At 41.4% G+C, this 21,339-nt stretch overlaps 1 protein-coding gene across 2 annotated transcripts in view; it reads right to left on the bottom strand.

Moving 5' to 3' along the window:
• GRM7 (glutamate metabotropic receptor 7) overlaps positions 1 to 21,339 on the bottom strand; it is a 577,049-nt gene that overhangs the window by 259,653 nt on the left and 296,057 nt on the right. For both annotated transcript variants that reach the window (XM_056855460.1, XM_056855468.1), the window contains exons 3-4: positions 10,088 to 10,229; positions 1,549 to 1,703 (exon numbers count right to left, since the gene is read on the bottom strand). In XM_056855460.1, coding sequence (XP_056711438.1) covers positions 1,549 to 1,703; positions 10,088 to 10,229 — 297 coding nt within the window. The remainder of the gene's footprint in view (positions 1 to 1,548; positions 1,704 to 10,087; positions 10,230 to 21,339) is intronic.

Raw genomic sequence — 21,339 nt, 5'->3', positions numbered from 1 at the left:
CTTCATAATAAGCATATCACACCCATCAACCCTTCCATCCCCCAAAGGAGAAAGCTGACATCCACAATGGAAGGAGCCACTAAGAATATTCAACAGAGCAAGAAAGGCAGATGAACACCATTTGGAATTCTCCAGTTTAGCTGGGGAACACCTGAACTTAGCCAATGATGTGTATCCTACAGGCCAGGATAGGACAAGAGAAACAAAGAGACAAGGTTGTTTTGCTGGAAAATTCTTCCTATGGTGGAATCCAAGCACACATATATGCTTCTAAAATTCTCCTTATCTGGAATTTGGAAGTTCGGAATTCCTGGGTCTTGTTGCATTAGAAATACTAAGTCTGTTTCACTGTGTATTTTGGTACTCAGGCAGTGAGAACTGGAGCACAGCAACATCGCACTGTCATCGTTTGAATGAGGCTAGGTTTGCCTGTTTGCTGACAACCAAAAGGCTACCCATGGTTAGGATAACCCGCACTGAAAAGTTGGATAAGCTGTTAATACAAACTAAAAAAGAGGTAAAGGTCCCCTGTGCAAGCACCGGGACATTCCTGACCCATGGGGTGATGTCACCTCCCGACATTTTCTAGGCAGACTTTTTTTTAAGGGGTGGTTTGCCAGTGCCTTCCCCAGTCATCTTCCCTTAACCCCCAGCAAGCTGGGTGCTCGTTTTACCAACCTTGGAAGGATGGAAGGATGAGTCAACCTTGAGCCAGCTACCTGAAACCAACTTTGTCAGGATCAAACTCAGGTCGTGAGCAGAGCTTGAAGGACTGCAGTACTGCAGCTTATCACTCTGCGCCACGGGGTTCCTTAATACAAACTACTTTAACTCATTTTCTGGGTGCTGTTCATTTCAGGATGTGGAGGCAACTATGATTAGTGTGACCATCCAAAGGCACACTGCTGCATTAACTACTATGGCTGGTTAGCCATGCTAAACCAGGATCTGAAACCATGGTTTGTTTGAAGTTGGTCTATTAACCACTGATATTCTTCATTACGCTTTCATTTGACACTTGTCCCCTGGTGCTGCAGGGACACCAACAAGGCCTCTATGAGGATCTCTGGGCGGAAAGCAAAGGTGAGGTAACTAGCATCTGTCAAGGCAAACCAGGATTATATTGTCTGCAAGTCAAATCCTAACTTCACAAACTGACCGTTGTTAAAACAAACCGTAGTTTCATGTGACGTCTGAACCAAGCCAGAGAGATGCTAGTGAGTATTGCCTGGCTCTTGCTATTAGTGTGATGCTTCTTTCTGACAGATAAAGCTGATTCAGTGTGGAGTCTGTGAGCTTCTAAAGTCCTTTAAAAATGCTGACAAATTTCCAGCTGTGGAAATAACAGGTTTTCATATCAGCAGTGTACACAGGTAGGAAGATGATTCCACTCAAATTAGGTTGCATTGAGCTTATGTCTCTGAAGCATTCAATATATGAAATAGGTTTACACCAAGTCGGGTTTGTGGCCTACATCCATCGAAAGCATCAACAACAAGGCAGGGAAATTAAATGACACCAGAGAGACTGCAGAAGGAAAAGCCTTACCTTCTATTGTGGCTCTCTTTGGCAGGATGGTAATGGCTCCTTCAGCAACATCTTCATGCTGAAGGACAGGGTTCAGTTTGGAGCCCCAAGTGTCCGATGCCACCCACAGAAAATGACCAACTTGATCGGCCCTATTTGCTGCTGCAAGAATTTGCCTGTAGAGAGAAACATTTGATTAGCACAAATATAAAGGGGGTGGATGGGAGTACTACTTATTCACTTGGGGACAATAGCTAGTGGAGAAAAGTTGCTTGAGCTGGAACAATATATTCTCATAAGTAGAAATTCAGAGATTAAAAAACCCCTACTTCATCAGGATGCTTTCAGACTTGCCTTTCATTGTCTCTTGGCTTTGTGAGTTAGCCTCATACAATCAGCACTGTAATTTGGTGTCATTATGGAAGAAGTTATACCATTTACAAATCAACAGAGCTTTGGACTGCTTACCATTTAGAACAAACACTACACAGATCTTTAAAAATAAAATTTCCAATAACTAAAAAAGGCCAAAAAAATTAAAAATCAAAACATTATTAGCAAAGATTGCAAAGTTAACTCTGCATCATCTAACATCATTACCAACACATTTGGACCCCAAATTTACATGTATATGATCTGCAAAGTGGGTTATTTGTCACTGTAGGAACTGATTATTAGGCTCAAGTCTACATGTGAGCATCAAATAGCTCACGGGTTGCCAGCTTCCGGTTGGGAAATACCTGGAGATTTTGGGGGTGGAGCTTGAGGATGGCGGGGTTTGGAGAGGGGAGGGACTTCAATGCCATAGAGCCCAATTGCTAAAGCAGGCATTTTCTAAAGGGGAACTGACCTCTATTGGCTGGAGATCAGTTGTGACAGCAACCTGGAGGTTGTAGTGCAAAACCAGTATAGGTAAATACTAAATAATTTCACACAATTCACTACAAGGTATAGCATGTAACATGTGTTGGAAAATATATTCCTCAATCTCACAATTCCAAAAAGAGCTGTTATACCATTAACAGCAATACAAAAATCTCTGAACAATGCAAAAGTATAGTGAGAAGGGACTGCTGGATGCAGAAAGATCTGTGACCACTCATGCCTTCTTCTGGCAGATCAGTGGATCCAATGCATTAAATAGCACAAGAGGCAATAAAAATACAATAACCTCAATAGGCCTCTGAATGCCTATTTTCCCATAGTGTTGAATGGCTGTTGCTTTCATGGTTGTTTTGATGGCCACCCAGGTGTTCGAAACAGGATGATGATGAAAAAGAAGAGTTGGTTTTTATATGCAGATTTTCTCTACCTTTTTAAGGAGAATCAAACCAGTTTACAATTTCCTTTCCTTCCTCTCCCCACAACACACAACTTGTGAGGTAGGTGAGGCTGACAGAGCGCTAAGAGAACTGTGACGAGCCCAAGGTCACCCAGCTGGCTTCGTGTGTAGGAGTGGGGAAACCAACCCAGTTCACCAGATTAGAGTCTGCTGCTCATGTGGAGGAGTGGGGAATCAAACCCAGTTCTCCAGATTCCACTGCTCTTTACCACTACACCATGCTGGCTGTAGGATGCTAAACTATAATGTTTTCATCCAGCAGGACTCTTCTGTTTACTCTCCCCACTTTGATTTACATAGCTGTTTGCTTCATCCTTTCAATGGGGCCTAATAGTCTGTAACTGAGTTCCAATGTTGCTTCTTTGGGATTTTTGTGATGTGGGCTTTAAAAAATGTAGCACCCCCCTACTACTTTCTTTTTCTGCCATTTTGTGGGTTTACATAACATCATCAGGCATGTCTTCCGCTTGCCTTTAGGGAAGTGTTGTCGAACACATTCATTTCTGAACTTTGGGGAATTCATTGAGATAAGGCTTAAGAAACTCGTGCCAAAATGAACAAAATTAAACCTAGCCAAAGATAACCCAATTGGGAACGAATCGCTCTGGTAAAGAAGCTTTTCAACATACTGCAAGGAACATATAAATGGTACAATCTTTTTTTAAAAAGCACTGTTTGATTCACATGAAGGAAAGCCAAGGTCAAAATGGGGAATTTGGGAACAAAACACCACAGAGAAGACATGAGAATCATCCCTAGTCTGCATTCAAAAGTCTATGTAATTTTGTTATTGCTGATGTCATACTGGGCAAATAAAAATGTCCCTTTTTTGCTTTGTAATGATTAAGCAAGAACCAACAAAATTGCATTGTAAAAGTATACACGGTGACTCAACTATATCAGGGACACAATGAATATATCCCTTTCCATTTCCGGAGACAAAAATATTATGAGCTCAATACTGGATAGGGATACCTCACATTATAGTTATCATAGATCTAGAATGGGAAGAAGAAAAAACGCATAGAATGGGAAAGTTGACAATAGCCTCTCTCTTTTTTTTTTTTTTTTTGAGAAATAACCCAGCTGCACTTAAACTGTAGTACTAAGGAACCCTGAAAAAAATCATAACAAAGCTTTGGTATTCTGTTTCAGATCAACTAGTCAAAATGCATCTTTTACAATGGGAGGAATAGGCACATAAGTAAACTAAAAAGCCTGGTTTCTGTTTCTTTACATAGATCAAATAGCATTTTTAAAGCTACCTACATATCCACTCTGCAAAGAAAAAGAACTTTTGATCATCAAAAACTGAAGCTGATCAGAACAACACAAATCTAGGGTGATTTTTAGGTATTCACAAGCAGGGGACTTGCAAAGGTAATTTCATTTTCCCCTCCCCCCTATTTTCTCCTTCCCTTTCCTGAAAGCCTTGATTTCCTCTCCCTTTTCTACTTCCATCTCTCCTTACTGCCCACTAGCCAACCTACCTTTCTCTAGTGCCTGGCATCACATTTCCTTCCTTCCCTCTGGAAGACTCTCCCTGGAAAAATCCTGTGTAGTGCTGGCTGCCCTTCTGAGGCAGGCCCAGTTGCATGATGGGAAACCTGCAAGGACTTCCAAGAAGGGGACCTCACCTTCACCTGTATCCCTTCCCTACAATGTGCTTTCCCTTTTCCTGAAAGTTCTGTATCCTCACCTTTCTCTGCTTCCTTCTCCCTTTCCCATCTACCAACCAATCTATCTTTTATTTGCTTCCCATCTTCAGCTATATTTATTTATTTACCTCATTTATATCCCACCTTTCTCCCCACTGGGGGGGGGGGTCAAAGAAGCATACATCATTCTCCTTTCTATATTAACTTCACAACAACCCTGTGAGGTAGATTAGAATGAAAGGGTGCGACTGGCTCAAGGGCACTCGGGTAAGTTTCCATGACTGATTGGGCATTTGAACCTAGGTGCCCTAGATCCTATGCTAACCACTACACCACACTAGCTTTCTTGAAGTAGCTGATATAGAACAGCAGCAAGCAGCTGGGGCTGGGTGAGTAATTCAGGTTATGTGGTAGCAAGTCACCCAGTGGGTGCTGGACCCAATAATTCTTCCCTCAAAGGCCAAAACTGCCCTGGAAAACAACCTGCCCCCTTCCTTTTAATGACAGGAACAATGGCTAGAAGGCTGGTAATACTGTTGTGGCTGCCTTTCTTACCTGTTCCCCACTAACTCCCTGAAGGATCCTATAGCCTCTCCCTTCTTTTCCTTCCTCGTTCTCTCCTTCCCACCAACCAGCCAACCCACCTTTATCTACTCCTGTTTCAGTTGTCCATCCTTCCATTCCCTAGCAGTATCTTTCTGGGGAAACTCTGCATGGTTCTAGCCACTGTGACGAGGTTTTGGGGTGCTAGTTGTTGGGCCAAGCCCAGCCGCACAGTGGGGAACCCCCAGGGACTTGCAGAGAGAATCCACAGATGGGGCCACATTGAGAATTAGACATATTGATAATATTCTGCTTGAGTTCCTTTGACTTTCATTAACGAATCTGCATGCTTTTCTCCCCCCTCATCCTCCTAGCACATCAGTTCATCACACGTCCCCCCAAATCATTACAGATCAATTTTATTAAGCAGAAAGAACACAGCATGAGAACGAGGATACCGGGCTTTTCACTATCGGGAGGCTAGGAGAATAATACTACTTAAGCTGATTTTCAGGAACAAAGCAGTACATCATGAATATTGTGGGGCTCTCATCAGCTATTGAACTGGGCTTAATGAAATTCAGCACAGATTTAACCTGAATTGCTCTCACAGCCTGATCACAAATGGTACCAATGATGGCTTAATGAATTAAATACTGGTATTAGCCCCACTGGGTGCCTGATGCTCGCACTGTGCATTCCCATCCACAGATTCTTCTTATTCAACTACCTTTCTTTCATACACAAAAGCAACTGATAAAGTAAAGGTTTGTAAGCATAGTTTCATCTCTTGGGCCCTCTTTTGAAGGGTGGATTGAATGTGGGAGCACAGGACTCATTGCTTGAAAGAAGGCAGTGTGAAATGTACAATAAGTTTGGGCTAAGATCCCTGCTCCAGGTATTCAATTAGTGCATCAAACTGTTAATTCAGATGCTTAGAGATCTGGTCCAGGTTGAACATGGCTACAGTAGAGTTGCCAGGTACCTGGAAGAAAAAACATGCCCTTCTCCTTTAATAATGTGTGGAAATGGTTGAAACTTTTCATAGCATGGAGGTAAGCAATACCATCTAGTAAACAGCACCCTATTAACCTTCTGTTAAAGAGATAGGACTTTTCCCCCCTGGTTGGTAGCAACCCTAGGCTGCAGCAGACTGAGACCTTTTATGTAGGGACGTTTCCCTGCAGTCACTCCTGCTGACTGCTTCAGGTCTTTCTTTTGATTATGCACGCCTTATCTGCCCATCAGAAGTCACCTTGCTCTCCCCAAGCATTTTGCCCGCATTTTCCAGATTCTGGCTAAAACATGGGCAAAACACATGGGGAGAGTGAGGCAAGCAATCTCTGATGGACAGAAAAGGCATGCATAATCAAAAGGAAGTCCCGAAGCAGTAGGTGGAGGTGACCATGGGAAATGTCCCTGCCTAAAAGGCCTGAAAACTGTGGAAGTGCACTGAATTAAGGACCACGTTCTCTCATCAGTTCTGGTCATCTGAGGTTAGATGGGTGGCACCTGAGAAAGGGCCATAACTTTGGAACTCCACCCCCAGGGAGATTCATCTGTTTCCTTCTATCATTGTCTTCCACCAGCAGGTGAAAACTTTGCTGTTTTGTTTGGCATACTCCCAATAACTGTTATTGGCCTTCTTCCCTGGTTTTGGTGTTATGAGTGTTTGTTTTATTTAAATAAACAAACAAATAAATAAATAAATAATGCTCTTTTTAATCTTGCAATGTTTTAATATTTTGATGTTTACTGCCTTGGGAGGAAATGCAGCACCCAGATGTCCAAATTAAATTTTGTTACTGTAAGGGAGTGTTTGATGGGGTGGCTCTTTTGGTTAATGGTAATTGCGACTTTGGCTCTTCACAAGTTGTGAAATAGGTTAGAGGCTTCAAAAGCTGGAAGTAGCCTAGGCCTCTCTGGACTTCTCGGTCTGGACCTGACCGTAAATACATCTCTTTACTCTCTCTCCCAGTTTCCTTTAAGACTACTCCCACTGAACATGTCCTTTTCCCTTAATTTCCCCCCCTGGCTCTGCTATTTCTTTTCTTTTTAAAATATTATTTAGTTATGTTCAAATAACAGAAAACCAACTATAAGTCAAACAGCATGCTGGAATTTTTCATACCAAAATCAACAGTTGTAATCATTCTCAAATAGCAGTGCTCAATTGATCAGGCTTCACATCCTCATGCAAAACACGTTTGGTTGCTATTGCGGTCTCAAATCCTGTGGAAATGCTTAGCCTGAGTACTGTCATTTCTGCTTATATACATCAGTGAGTTTCTTTTTAACGTATCCTGAATTTTCTATATATTAAATTATTCAGTAAAGCTTCTGAATCTTTCTGAACCTTATTGGTTTCAATGGTTTCTTAATTTGGGTTAAAATTAAATCATTGCAGTAGAGTCTCCAAACAAAATTATATTTATCACACTAATCAAGATTTTTTTTTAAAAAAAGGGGGGGGGGAATAAAGGCTGCAGTGAGTATTCACTGTGCCAAATCCCATAATTGAACATGTGTTAATGACCAGATGTTCCTCAGGGTTTCCTACTAGTAGATTTTTGCTAAATTTTATATAAAGAAGAAAAGATTTAGACTTCTTCTTCTGAATAAGAAATAGGGTTTCCATTCCTCTAACAGGAGTGGAGAATACTCTTCCTCCCACCTCTTGTTTAATTTAAAAATGGCTGTCAGACCAATGGCATAACATCACTTTTGGGGAAAACTCAGAACTGACATCATATTTCCCTAGGAATCACTGGAAACTCTATGGTAAAACCACAGAGTTTTCAGCAATTCCTAGAGATTACAAATGTAACTTATGGGAGAACCACAGAGTTTCTGGTGACTTCTAGAGAAGCATGATGTCACTTCTGTTTCTCCCCAGAAATGATGTCATACTGTTGTCGAATGCCACCCCTGGTTTCTTGCTGGTTGCCTGGCCAGGCCTAGCAACCTTACTTGGAAATTGCCACCAAACCAAAAAGATTTAAGCAGATATTTCAATATTTGTATTAATTCAGGACATATTCTTAAAAGTGTAAAGCACAATTCTTCCCAACTATCAGGTCACCAAGCAAACCCATTCTTGTGGCCACAGAAACATCTTTTTCACAATGCCCCAACTCTGATCCCAAGATGTCAGAAAACCAACATAAATTGGGAAGGAAAAACTTCTACCATCATGTATCAATCATGGTACTGGCATTTAGGGAGTTATTTATCTACCACTATCATATATATGGCTGTGGTGAGGTAAATGTTTTCCTGAGAAACCTATTGTTTGCACCAACAAGGATAACAAATAGACACATACAGCATTTCACTTCAGATCTTGCCTGGATGAGTTTTCCTTTGGAAAAAGTCAAAGCACATTTTTATAGCAATATTCTATAGTGAGGGGGAGCACCTCAATGGAAAAACCAGTTATTTTTGAGGAATATGTTTAAGTGGCTATACTTTGAGGTCATTATTTAGTAATATGCAGGTGAAAAAGTCATAAAAGGACAAACTTGTAGGATCACTTATTTATGTGTTCTCCCAACAACATACAACTGGGGAAGATTTTTACCCCAGATTTTTTTTTTAAAATGCTAAGCCCATTCTGAATCAACAGAGGACAGTTTGCTGATCACTATGTAGCAAAGAGTTATCTTGTGAAAGTATCCTACCATGTAATCATGCTCCTACAGCCTGAAGTGCTGTTATTTTATTTTTAAAACTTTACCCCACCTTTCCATTTCAAAAAGCCCACAGAATGTCTTATAAACGTTAGAATAAAATTGGGACAAAAATAGCAAAGAAAACCCCAAATAAAATCAACAATTAAAAATCCAGCAGCAGTTCAATAAAAATCTTAACTACTATTAAAAGCTTGAGTGAAGGGGAGAAATTTAGTCTGTCACCTAAAGATTACCAATGAGACCTGGTAAACATTCTTGAAAAGGTTCACAAATTGGATGCAGTCCACAGAAAACACCCTTTCTTTAACAGCCACTATGTAGTCACCAAAGACAAAGACACACAGAAAAAAATCTTGGAAGACTGTGCGACAGATTCATGTGTGAATCATGCTCCCATTTAAAGTTGCGCAAGACATAACCAGCACTGTGAATTGTACCAGAAATTAATTGTAATCCAGTGTAGACTTTTCAGTACAATTGTGGCAAACCCCAGTGAACAGACTGGATGCCATATTCTGAACTAGACAAAGTTCCCAAATACTTCTTATGGGCAGGATAGCTGGGTCTGCAGTAACTTCATCATCTCACTTATTGACTGGGTGAAGAAGCAGTCCTAAAGCCCATTCCCACAGAACCATGTGTAAGCTTTAGAACTACACTGTCTGTGTGATTGAGGACCATTCCTTTTGCAACTACAGAGGTTAGACACAGGTACAGGTATAATCCCCCTCCCCCATCCACTGAATATGTAAAGAGTATTTAAGGGACAAACTACACATGACACAGGAGATCTGTAACTGGATCCACTAATCCAGCCTTTAATGCTGTGTTGGGATGGGCTCCCATGAATTGGGGCTGTGGTGCTGGCTAGGGAGGTTAACTTGTTGCCCTTGCATTATTTCCTCAACAGAAATTGCTCTCTTCAAAGCTGCTACTAGTTGTAATTCATGGGGAGGGGGAAGACATGCTCTTGCATTGTAGCTTGTGCCCCCCCTTTACTGAGGCTAATAGGAACTTTGGGGGAGGGGAGTTATTTTTATAAGGAACACATTACAGGGAGAAAGGGTTAAGCCCCATTCCCTTAACACTGTGGTCCCATAGCTTTTTAAATATTTTTTAAAAAGAAAACATTTGTAGTTTGGCCATAAGAACCACTGTGAACGTATATGCTGCGGACTACAAATGGCTGTCCAACTGGGTTGAGTTGTGTGTCCCTTTCCTACAGGTCCATCAGCACTCTTGTTCTATTTTGTAAATCTCTATGGCTCCATCTAGCCCACAGCACCATTACAAGTACATGAATTAATTTCTCCAGTCATCCTTACTTTATATCCTCATCGTTGGCAAAGACAATGATAGCCCTGGCTCTGGGAGTATCTAGGAGCAGCTTGATAATTTTATCAAATTCGTAGGTCTTGTCTTTACGATCCTGTGGGATTTTCAATGACTGGGCAATGCAGAGGTCACCTGCCAACAGAAAGAAAGAAGACAAGATGCTAAAATCTGTAAATTAAATCCAAGAATCAAACTGGAAGAAAACAGTGGTTAGCGGGAAGAGGGAACAAAGTGAGACATGAAGATTTCATAGGTCCTGTGTGATGGTACTGGTTCAGAACATGAGAAAATGGTATTCAGACCCACAGTTTGGTTAAAAAGATCTCTGGTTGTATATAAACAACAGTAGATCTTTCTGTATATCAGCCCAACCTACCTCATATTAATTACCTCAGCCTAGCCTAATGTTGAAAAGATTAATAAATTAAGAACGATAATGTGTCTTGAACACTTAGACATGCAGTATAAACTATAAGAGTGGGGGGGATGTGTATTTTGGAAAACTTTCCTGAGATGATAGCATATGACATACCTTACTACTATATTTGGGGCAACACAATGTCAGATTCTGTTTAAGTGTTCCATCCTTGGCTATCAGTAAATATTTGGGCAGGAAACCAAAGCTTGTGAATAGAATAGAATAGAATAGAATAGAATAGAATAGAATAGAATAGAATAGAATAGAATAGACGTGAGTTTCTGTAATATATTCCTGATGAGACTTGGCTCCATGGGGATGGTGTTATAACATCAGTGATCCATAAAAAGGAACAAAAAAACTGAAATTCCATTTCCCCAAACAATATTGTGAAAACTGCTTGACTAGTCAATGAAATTCCCAGAATTTTCTAATCCTGGCTGTACTCAAAGGAGCCAATAGACATTAAAAACATTTATCCTGAAACATCCCCAAAGAATATCTTTCCAGAAAAAACATAAAACCAAAAGTGGGACTGTGTGCCCATAATCTGTCAGGAAAAGCAGGAGGTTATATCAGTGCTACTGGGGATTTGGGCAGTAAGACAACTGTTTGCTGACAGGAAAAGAGAATTCAGAGAAATAATCCTGTACAATGAGGAAAATTGGGAAGCTATTGGTCCAAACTGAAACCTGTTTTCTTAAGAGTAAGCCCCATTTATTCAATGGGACACCTCTTGGTTAGGAGCCTATGTTGTTGTCACTGTAAAGATCAGCATCTTTGAAACATCCCAACCCGCAATATGCATGCTTTATAGTTTTTAAGCAGTGACTTAATTTTAACAAGACCCCCAAACTGGATATTTTTGCATCTTTAAATATTTGTGATAGATTTTTACAGGATACAATGGCCCTCTTTGCATGCTCAGATTCACAATGATTTAAGGGGTAAGAGATTACAAATATTCAGAGAAATCATATCCCACAATGAGAACAGTAACAAAGGATCACTTAGGCATGTGAATGAAAAATCTCAGAACAACTGCTACAGATTGAATGTTACACAACAATTTTTTTTCAATGGAGTCTAAGTCTATCTGTTACATTATTAATCCTAATGAATTTAGGGTGTCATGCATGGCTTTTCCTTTCTCGTTTTATTCTTACAAACCACCCAGTAAGGAAGGCAGCAATTAAAGGGGTGGAACTTGATTTGAACTTGGGAGACTACTTTTCTGCAGTCATGTCCCCGATTTGCACACAGTTTATTCCCTGATCATTCAAGCCAATGCATACAGTTTTCCCCAACCCAAGTTGTTTTGATCCTGCCTGAAACGGGGAATAAAGAAGGGTAAAGTGAGCATGCATAAAACACCTGAGAGTGACTGAAACAGTGGTGAGCTTCATGGCAGAGTGAGGATTTGATGCTTATTAAAAAGGTTGACAGGGAATGGCCCAGGGCACTCACAGTGCCATCCTATACTGAGCTACACCCTTCTCAATCCGTCTCATTTCAACAGACGAAGAAGGGTATAACTTTACTTGTTTAACACAGTTAGTCCATTTCATGGCTGAGCAGGGATCTGAATACATCTCCCAGAGCCTAGTCCTACACTTTTACCACTATACTGGCTGCCCGCAAATATTCAGCTCCAGGTCACCATGGTAATAATAAAACAATGGGAGTAAAATTAATGCATGCATATCAGCACAGATTTTTATGTTTCTCTTTTTTTCTAAATTGAAACTATAGATATTTCTGTCGTCAAACAACCATTTATGTATGTTAGCAAGCATGCAGAGGCTGAATTTCTTAGAATACAAAAAATAGAGACAGTACCCTTCTTTGTTTTGTTTTTCCCCAAATCTAAATTCCCAGAACAAATTTTGACTGTTTACTTGAATTTGCCCTGAGATATAAGACCAGGATTCTCCTGAACAAGTGTCTGTGCCACGTGCGCTGTGCAAAGTGACATGGGCACCGGTGTAGTGCCACTTGCGGTGGCGCTCTAGAACTGGCTCAGCAGAGTGACCCATGGATGCCAGCATCCTGGGAGGCATTCCCAGGGCGTTCTGGGGGGCGGAGCTGCTGGTAGGCTACCTTCTAACCCCTTCCAGCCCGGGAACGCCCTCCTTCGAAACAGCGATGCTGCGCAAGGTTTTTCCTGGCACAGCCTCACTGTTCTCTATGTGGAAAAATACCCCATTTTTGAATTTTAAAATTTAAACAGGCTTTTTTTTAGCCTTATTGCTAGCTACAATGGCAGAAAGATGATGAATTACATACCTTTGGTCTGAACCAGCTGGGCTCTTCTTATGTTTTTAAAACTCCTGAGATAGGGCTTTAGGGCTTTAGGACAGTGTTTCAATTATATTTCCTTGACTGGTACAATCATACCTTGTATGAAAATTAAAACACTATACCATTTTTATCATTAAAATGATGCAAAATCCTTAGGGGTGTGGCATAATTTAGATTATTACAATTGGTTTCATTATGTTAAGTAGTTTCAGAGGGTAGCTGTGCATAAGCTTATACCCTGAAAATCTTGTTGGAGTCTAAGGTGCTACTGGACTCAAATCTAGCTATCCAATCTCTGGAAGCTAGTGAAAGAGTTCTTTATCACCTCATACAGATAATCACAGTGAATTAATATCAACCATGCCATTAGAAGTATCAATTTTATTGTGTGTCTTGATGTAATTATGTTTAAATCCTATCTTTAGCATTTTAAGCACCAGGCTATCGAGTATTGTTCAAGTTTTCCTGCCTTAGATATTGCAGACCAAAAAAAGGGGGGCAACAGATGCATTTTTACTAGGAAATCATATTTACAGTGTTCTTTCAGTATTACCGCCACACAATTAGTTGATTTTCTATCATTCTGCAACCCTCTCTGTTCCAAGTTCATCAGAGGAAACCAATCCATCATACCCCAAAATAGCTGTAGAATATTCCAGCAGGTGTCACTGTGGTACACAATTTGTCATTTTTATAAAGGTTAAAACATTTGCATCACATAAGCTCTACCATGATAAATTGTTTCTTTGAAAAGTGATAACAACAAAATACTAATTTATTACAGCAAACGACAATGAAATGTTTAAATGATGTAGAATGGAATATCTTGGCTAACTCAATGGGTTGTATCCTACTGCCTTTCCACTGCTGGAAGTGGAGGAAGGTGGGGCAATACGAACTCAGCCATAGAGTGTGGATTAATAGCCACACAGAATTGTGGTAGGGACCGATAGAAAGGATTATTCTGCAACTCTGAAGGAAGTCCTAGGTTTGTAGAAAAAGCAGAAATCTTGGAAAAACAATACAGCAGTTGAGAAATAGGACTCTAAGTTACTGCAATTGTACACAACGGCCATTAACACATGGCAAAGTTGTTATTGGTTTATTATTAGTTTGTCCCACACTTTTTCTGTCCCGCAATCAAAAAATGGAACACATGGCAAAGGCGGTGGTGAGGAGAGAGCCGGTCAAGAGGAGGCGAAGAAGGGGCGCCGGCCAGAATGCAAAGCCAGGCTCTGGGCTGGGGTTCCGGCTGGTGGCGGGTAGGTGAGTCCCAGCTCAGAGGTGGGGGCGGTTGGGGCAGCTGCAGGTGCTGTAGCTCCCCATGAAAAGTCGCCTCTGGCTTGGAAGAACTCCTCTCAACAGAAACGCGGATCAGATATGGAGGAGGAAGGCAACGACAAACAGCCTTTGCTTGCCTCTTGCCTGGGAGTCCTTATGGATGGGGTTGCCATAAGTCAGTTCTTGAAGAAATGGACATAGACGATGGAAACGCTTCAGACCTGACTTTTCAAGAAAAGTCATCAGAATGTCCATTGCCTCATGGGCGAAAGAACAGATAAGGTGGATTGTTTCTGCCAACAGTTTCGGCTTCCTTGAAAGATGAGAAGTACAGTGTTTATGAGTATGGCCTGCAGGGGTCTGCTTTCTTAACACTCAGTTCAGCCGAGAAATCAATGGATAGCTTTGACAAGCTACTCTCTCTCAGCTCAGACTCTCATCTGTACTACAGAGATGATAACATTGGTCTGACAGAGACAGTGTATGTGAAGTGCAATGCATGCTTACAAACAAAAAAAAAAAAAACAAAAAAAATACCCTCTAACGGAATAGGAAATAGTCATAGTATATTTCCTTTCCCTGCTAAATCAGGTTAACATGCCCAGGAAAACTGTTCTTTATGATACAGTTGGAAGGAATATGTTTAAAACCACAGTATCTGAGGGAAAACTTGCATCCTTCCAAATATGTCACTTGGTAGGCCGGCCTCTAAAAGTTATAGACTTCCAGTACCATACTTTGCAGAATTATGCCTTTCTAAGGGTTGTTGGTAAAGGACAGTTATGTGAAGCTTATTCGTGTGAGATACCACACACTCTCTTTTCCCCCCCAAAGGTTTAACAAACCTTAGCTATATGACCGAATCAAAATGGGACTGGATGATTTCCAATATTATCTCAACTACAAGGAGCTAGGGAATTATTGTGGCTCAGTGGTAGAGAGCATGCTTTGTATTCAGCAAGTTCCCAGTTCAGTCACTGACATCTCCAGGGAGCCGTGCTGGAACAGACCCATGTATGCTTCAGACACTAGAGCAGTTTTGCCAGACATACCCCAGAGTGCTGCAGCCCAACAAACTGAGCTAAATATCCCAATGTTCATACATGGTATATGCCAGGGGTCCCCACCATGGTGCCCATGGGTGCCGTGGTGCCTGCTGACACCTTTCCTGGACAAGGATCTTCATTGTGTGATTGAAGGTAATCGTAGGCTAAAAAAGGTTGGGGACCCCTGGTATATGGTCTCTTCAGATGAGCAACTCAGTGTAGTCAACAAAATAATTTATTTTGCCTTAGATATTTTCAGCAAAAAGGCCTGTGAGTGGTTCAAATGAAACTGGGAGAGAGATCTACCCCATTCACAATTTTTTGTGCTGGTTTTACTCATGTCTGCCCAAAACCTTCTTTTGTTTGCAGAATAACCAAATGATAATTTCTGGCCTATGCACAAAACATGTTGAATAGCTTTTAAAATTTTGATTTCACAAATAATGCTTTATGTGTATTATGTGTGTTAAGACAAGGAGAGTTGGTCCAATAAAATATCTCTGTCTGCAGAGTTGCTCAATTGTACATTGCATAGTTTCTGGAGGGAGGGGGCTCACACAGCTTCCATTTTAAAACAGACAGCCCCTCAAGACATTCCTAAGAAGCAAACCATGGCTTTAAGCTGTTCAGGTCCCAGATTGATTAGTTTATGAAATCTGACAAGGTCAAAGTCCAATGGGTTTAGGCGATATTAGTTTAAAAGATGCCAGTGAACAGTTATTCCCTATAGCAACTTAATTGGAAGATGACTGTTCCAGCATTAAAAGGAAGATATGAGTGCAAATATACTTTACTTGGACTCATAAAAAAGGGCTTATACTACCCAGAGGATTTTTTTTCACATTTGCTTCTTTGAACAGTTGATTTCACATTGCTTTTGAAACTCCTCTTCTCCTGAAAAGCTGTTCTCCATGTAGGGTTGCCAACCTCCAGTTACTAGCTGGCGATCTCCCACTATTACAACTGATCTCCTGCCGATAGAGATCAGTTCATCTGGAGAAAATGGCCGCTTTGGCAATTGGACGCTATGGCATTGAAATCCCTCCCCTCCCCAAACCCCTCCTCAGGCTCTGCCTTCAAAACCTCCCACCAGTAGTGAAGAGGGACCTGGCAACCCTATCTCCATGTGATATGGGGCTATTGGCATTTCCTAATGGGACCTCACTGAAACCAATGTAAACATCTAGAAAACTACAGCAAAGCCCAAGTGTCTACATATATTTAATATCTGTTGAATTGTTAGCATCAGATATGTACAAATTGAGAAGCACAGTTATTTCATTCTTTAGCTTTGTTATTAATTTCAGAAGTTCTGTACCATCAATGTTACAATAGCTTCCTTTACTTAACCTGTCTTGCTCATAGTCATTTTATCTGACAGGAGATTCCACCCCCCCCCCCAGGGTGACTGGCAGTGTAATCCAAACATTTTCCTGGGAGTTAAGTCCAGTTGAACAGAACTGAGTAGGATTTTGAGCTGACATGTTTAGGTTAGTACTGTTAAGCACAACATGGGTAATAGTGAGCTTGAAAAATCCACTCCAAACCAGGGACATATGTCACAAACACAGCTGAGACAGGCAGGCAAATGAAGGTTACCGGATTGCCACTTTTAGATCACTGGTCATCACTATTTTAAAAACCAACTAGCTACGTAAATCATCTATATAGAAGTTTTCATTATATAAATGAATATTGTCATGTCACATCAATTGCCATGCCCTGACTATGACTTCAGTGGCATTCATGAAAAAACATAGTTTTGGTTATATAAGATAGGACTATAGTAAGCCAGGAGAACTCAATGAGAACTCCAGGTTCAGAATCAGAAATACCTCTAACTGACAGATGTTGGGAAGAAACAAATGCCTATTTTCTGTGGGCCCTACTTATGGTGTTCCCTATGGTATCAGAGTGGCTTGTGTGAAACAGGATAAACTAGATGGCCAACTAGCTGGGCCATTGGTCTGATGCAACATGGTTACTCTATGTTCTTATCCCTCTTGCACACATACCCTCTCTCTCCCTCCCTCTCTCTCTCTCTCTCTCTCTCTCTCTCTCTCTCTCTCTCTCTCTCTCTCGGCCTCTCTTACATACACTCACAGAACTAGCTTTACAGTTCTTTCAATCCTGGTAAACAATGGGTTTAATCCAGCCATTTTTTCATTCAATCTCACCTAAGGTTGCCAGGTACCCCTGGCAACCAGCTGGGGAGGGGTTGGGGGGTCTTACCAGGTGCAAATTGAGGCCTCAACATCATTAGCAAGTTGACATCACTTTCAGAAGTGATGTCATCACATCGACAACCTCTGGTATTTGGGCAAATACCAGATCATTTCCCATGTCATCGACGATGTGAGAATGTAACTTCAAGAAGTGATGTAAATGTGCTGACAGCTTCTAGGCCTAGGCATCAATTTGCATCTGGAAAGAGCCCCCCCCCCACCAGCTGGTTGAACGTCACGGGGGTGGGGAAACAAATTGGGGAATTCCTCACACACACACACACAGTGGTGGTCTGGCAACCCTAATCTCATCCAATTCCCCTCCTACTAGAATTCCTGTCCTACATTGCTTTTCTCCTTGCCAGGTCACTTTTGTTCATGCAGGTGCCATAATACACACTATAGACTACTTGGTAGTAAACCCTTTCTCACCAGCAGAAAAACAGATTGGCTCCAAGAGTATCTTGTGTGTCTGTCCACTTTGGTGCAAAGAGCTATTGGGTTGGATCCAGTGACCTCCTTCCACAATGGATTCTTTACCTTTTACTATTCAATCCTTTATTGCTTATTTATCAAGTACTAGCAGACGTCCTGCTTGCAAGATCTCAAAAAGCTAATTCAGAGAAAGGAACCATCTGACAACAGTGGTATAGCATCAGTCAAAACAATAGGGAAAGGCATAATCTACAGGAAGGTCCTTTTATGCAAGTCCACAGAACAGTATTAAGGTACTTTGGTGGGATTTATGCAGGAGAATTTCCAGGTTGAGTTGTCCCTAAAACTTCAAATGCCAATGCACAAACTAATAATCATGATGTGAATTTTGGAAAGCAAATCTTGAGAAAACTATAGATTATCACAAAGTGTACCAGGGAAGATTTGCTTGGATAGCACGGATTTAAACATAAAAGCTCCATTAGTTTAAAGTGTCAACTTCCTGATATACTCTATTGCCATTTGTTTCCTTCTTCTAAACCCTGTTCTTTTGTGTGAGCAATAAGCACACATGCCAAATTAAATGTGCAATAAGGACAAACATTAGCACCAGGTGTTGTCACTTAAGGGGAAACATCTTGGGTTTATCTTTAATCCTTGGGAATAGCTCTTTAACCGTTTGCTCTGACTGTCAAAGTGAACTGAACTCCCACTGACTCAAATCATAAAAGTAAAATCAAGGCTGTTAGGAGGGAGCAGGTTGACCCAGGCACACAGAATCCATATCAAGTCTGGTCACACAGCAGTAAACAAGGGGCTGGGAAAGTGGAAGGGAGCATTTACCGGAGAAGGAGCTAGATGAGAAACGAAAACCAACACCCACGTTGTATACAATGAATAGAAGCTATTACTGTCAGAAGAAAAGAAAAAAGGATACCATTTGCTTCTTGGTGTGTGTATGAGTGTGTGTGCAGTTTTGGTACATACTATGAGTCATAAATTCATGTGACTTTCCTCCTTGGATCTGCATGCACTTGACCTTGGGCCATAATTTCTCTCCCCTCCCCTATGCCTAGGTGTCAGGATGATTTTGGTTTTGTCCCTTTCAAAGGAAAGGAGCATGAGAAATGAGCGGGATATATACCTAAGGCTAAATCTTGGTCTATAGGCCATTTATGCATGACTGTTTCCTCGCGGTTCCCCGCCGACTACATTGGGGCTTTGGTTTGATTATGCTTGCATTTTCCAACCATCAGAGGTTGCCTTGCTCTCCCCGCGCTTTCCCAAGTGTTTTGCCCACGTTTTCTGGATTCGTGTTCAGCCAGCATCCAGGAAATGTGTGGGGAAAGTGCAGAAACACCGGGGGGGGGGGGAGCAAGTTGACCTCTGACAGTTGGAAAATGCATGCATAATCAAAGCAAAGCCCCTAAGTAGTCTGTGGGGTGATTGCGAGGAAATAGCCATGCATAAATGCCCATAGATTCATAGAATCATAGTTGGAAGGGACCATCAGGGTCATCTAGTCCAACCCCCTGCACAATGCAGGAAATTCACAACTACCTCCCCCCCACACCCCTAGTGACCCCTACTCCATGCCCAGAAGATGGCCAAGATGACCTCCCTCTCAGGATCTGCCTGTCATAGAATCAGCATTGCTGACCGATGGCCATATAGCCTCTGCTTAAAATCCTCCAGGAAAGGAGAGCTTACCACCTCCCGAGGAAGCCTGTTCCTCTGTGGAACTGCTCTAACTGTTAGAAAATTATTCCTAATATCTAGGAAGAATTTTCTAACAGTTAGAGCTGTTCCTCAGTGGAACAGAATTCCTAGGAATTCTGGCAACCTTCCTAGGAATTCTGTTATAATAACCAGGAAAATGAGGAGTGATATTTTCCTAATACATTTGGCAACACTGTGAATCTAAAAAATAATTTATTCTTTGTGGAGAAACTCTGTGTGGAATGAAAATAAAGATTTCTTTGGAAGTTGTTCGTATGTATTCTTCTTACAGCAACATTTCAAGTGTGTCGGTGTTTATTGATAGGTTTTATTTTTTTTCCCCTCACAGCAAACTTAATCAAAACCAACATTAAACAGAAAGCATAGTGTGCAAATTGGCTGAGAAACTAAAAATGTCTAGCATAGATGAGTTAATTAAGAACTTTATTCTATTAAAGTTGTCACTGTAATTTTGGGTGCATTTTTAACGCTGCTCCCTGGTGCATTTTATCACCTCAAAGACTCGCTTTTATTATGACAGTTAAATCAAGCTTCTTTAATATACCAAAATCAAGGCAGTCAGTGGAAGACAAAATTGAATACTAAGAATGGTGTAAATGATAATTATGGTTGGAAAAGATAGAATAGCTTTGCTTGATGGGTTGATTCTGATCTAAAAATAGGATGTACAGAGCCTCATAACTTGTTAATTCCTCAGTGTCCCATGGTTATGAATTCCTAACAGGGTTTTTTTTTTTTTTTTGGTTTTTTTTTTGGTCATGGCTTCTTTTTGTAAACTTCACAAGAACACATATTATGGCATTTTGAAAGATTTCCATATAGATACTAAGACTTTCAAATAGAGGTAATCAGTGTGGTGCAGTGGTTCTAGTGTCAGACTAGAATCTGTGAGACCCACCTAGTTCAAATACCCACTTGTGTCATAGAAGCTTGCTAGGTGACCTTGGGCCAGTCACACATTTTCAGCCTAACCTACCTCACAAGGTCGTTGTGATGATAAAATGGAGGCGAGAAGAATGATGTGAGCAACTTTGGGTCCTGTTGGGGGAAAAGGTGGGATATAAGTAAATAAATAATTCTGCTCACCTACATTTCTCTCGGGAGTTTGAAATTCTGAATGACCCGGTCCTGTTTCCAATGCCAAATTAAAGTATTCACCCATCTATCCATCCTTACATTTTTCCCCATTCTGAAATGTGTATAAAGTCCAGTGCATGTGTATAAAGTCCAGTTTTCCAATGCTTTCAAATCTTACAGTCACTGATGGGCTCCATACGATAAAAGCAGTCTTAGATGATTGTGCATACAATGGTATCAACCTTGGTAAAATACCAGGGGCAGAGGGGAGTGACATACCTGGGGGCAGATTGGATGTTAAGGCCATTGAGAAAAGTCCTGGTAAACCAATGCTGTGGGGAGACTGCCTCCCCCCACTGGGGCCACCTTGTCCCCAAGCAAGGAGTGGCCCTTGTAGCCCCTGCCATGGTGAGCTGATGTCCCTGGCCCTGTGTGGAGCAGGCGGCAGCCACTGCAGTGAGTGAGCTGGCTGCACAGTAGCTATGTGGTGTGGGTGAGCAGCCACAGTGGAGAGAAAGCTGGCTGCACATGTCTCATATGGGACGGGTGAGCAATCGCCACAACAACAGAACTGGTCTTTGCTCCTTTCCCCCTCTATTGGTAGGGTTGCCAGGTCCCTCTTTGCAACTGGCTGGAGGTTTTTGGGGCAGAGCCTGAAAAGGGCAGGGCTTGGGGAGGTGAGAGACTTCAATGCCATTGAGTCCAATTGCCAAAACAGC

This window comes from Euleptes europaea, chromosome 1, assembly GCF_029931775.1.
Source record: "Euleptes europaea isolate rEulEur1 chromosome 1, rEulEur1.hap1, whole genome shotgun sequence".
In the NCBI taxonomy this organism is placed as follows: Eukaryota; Metazoa; Chordata; class Lepidosauria; order Squamata; family Sphaerodactylidae; genus Euleptes; species Euleptes europaea.
This window is presented reverse-complemented; position numbering and strand designations above follow the sequence as displayed.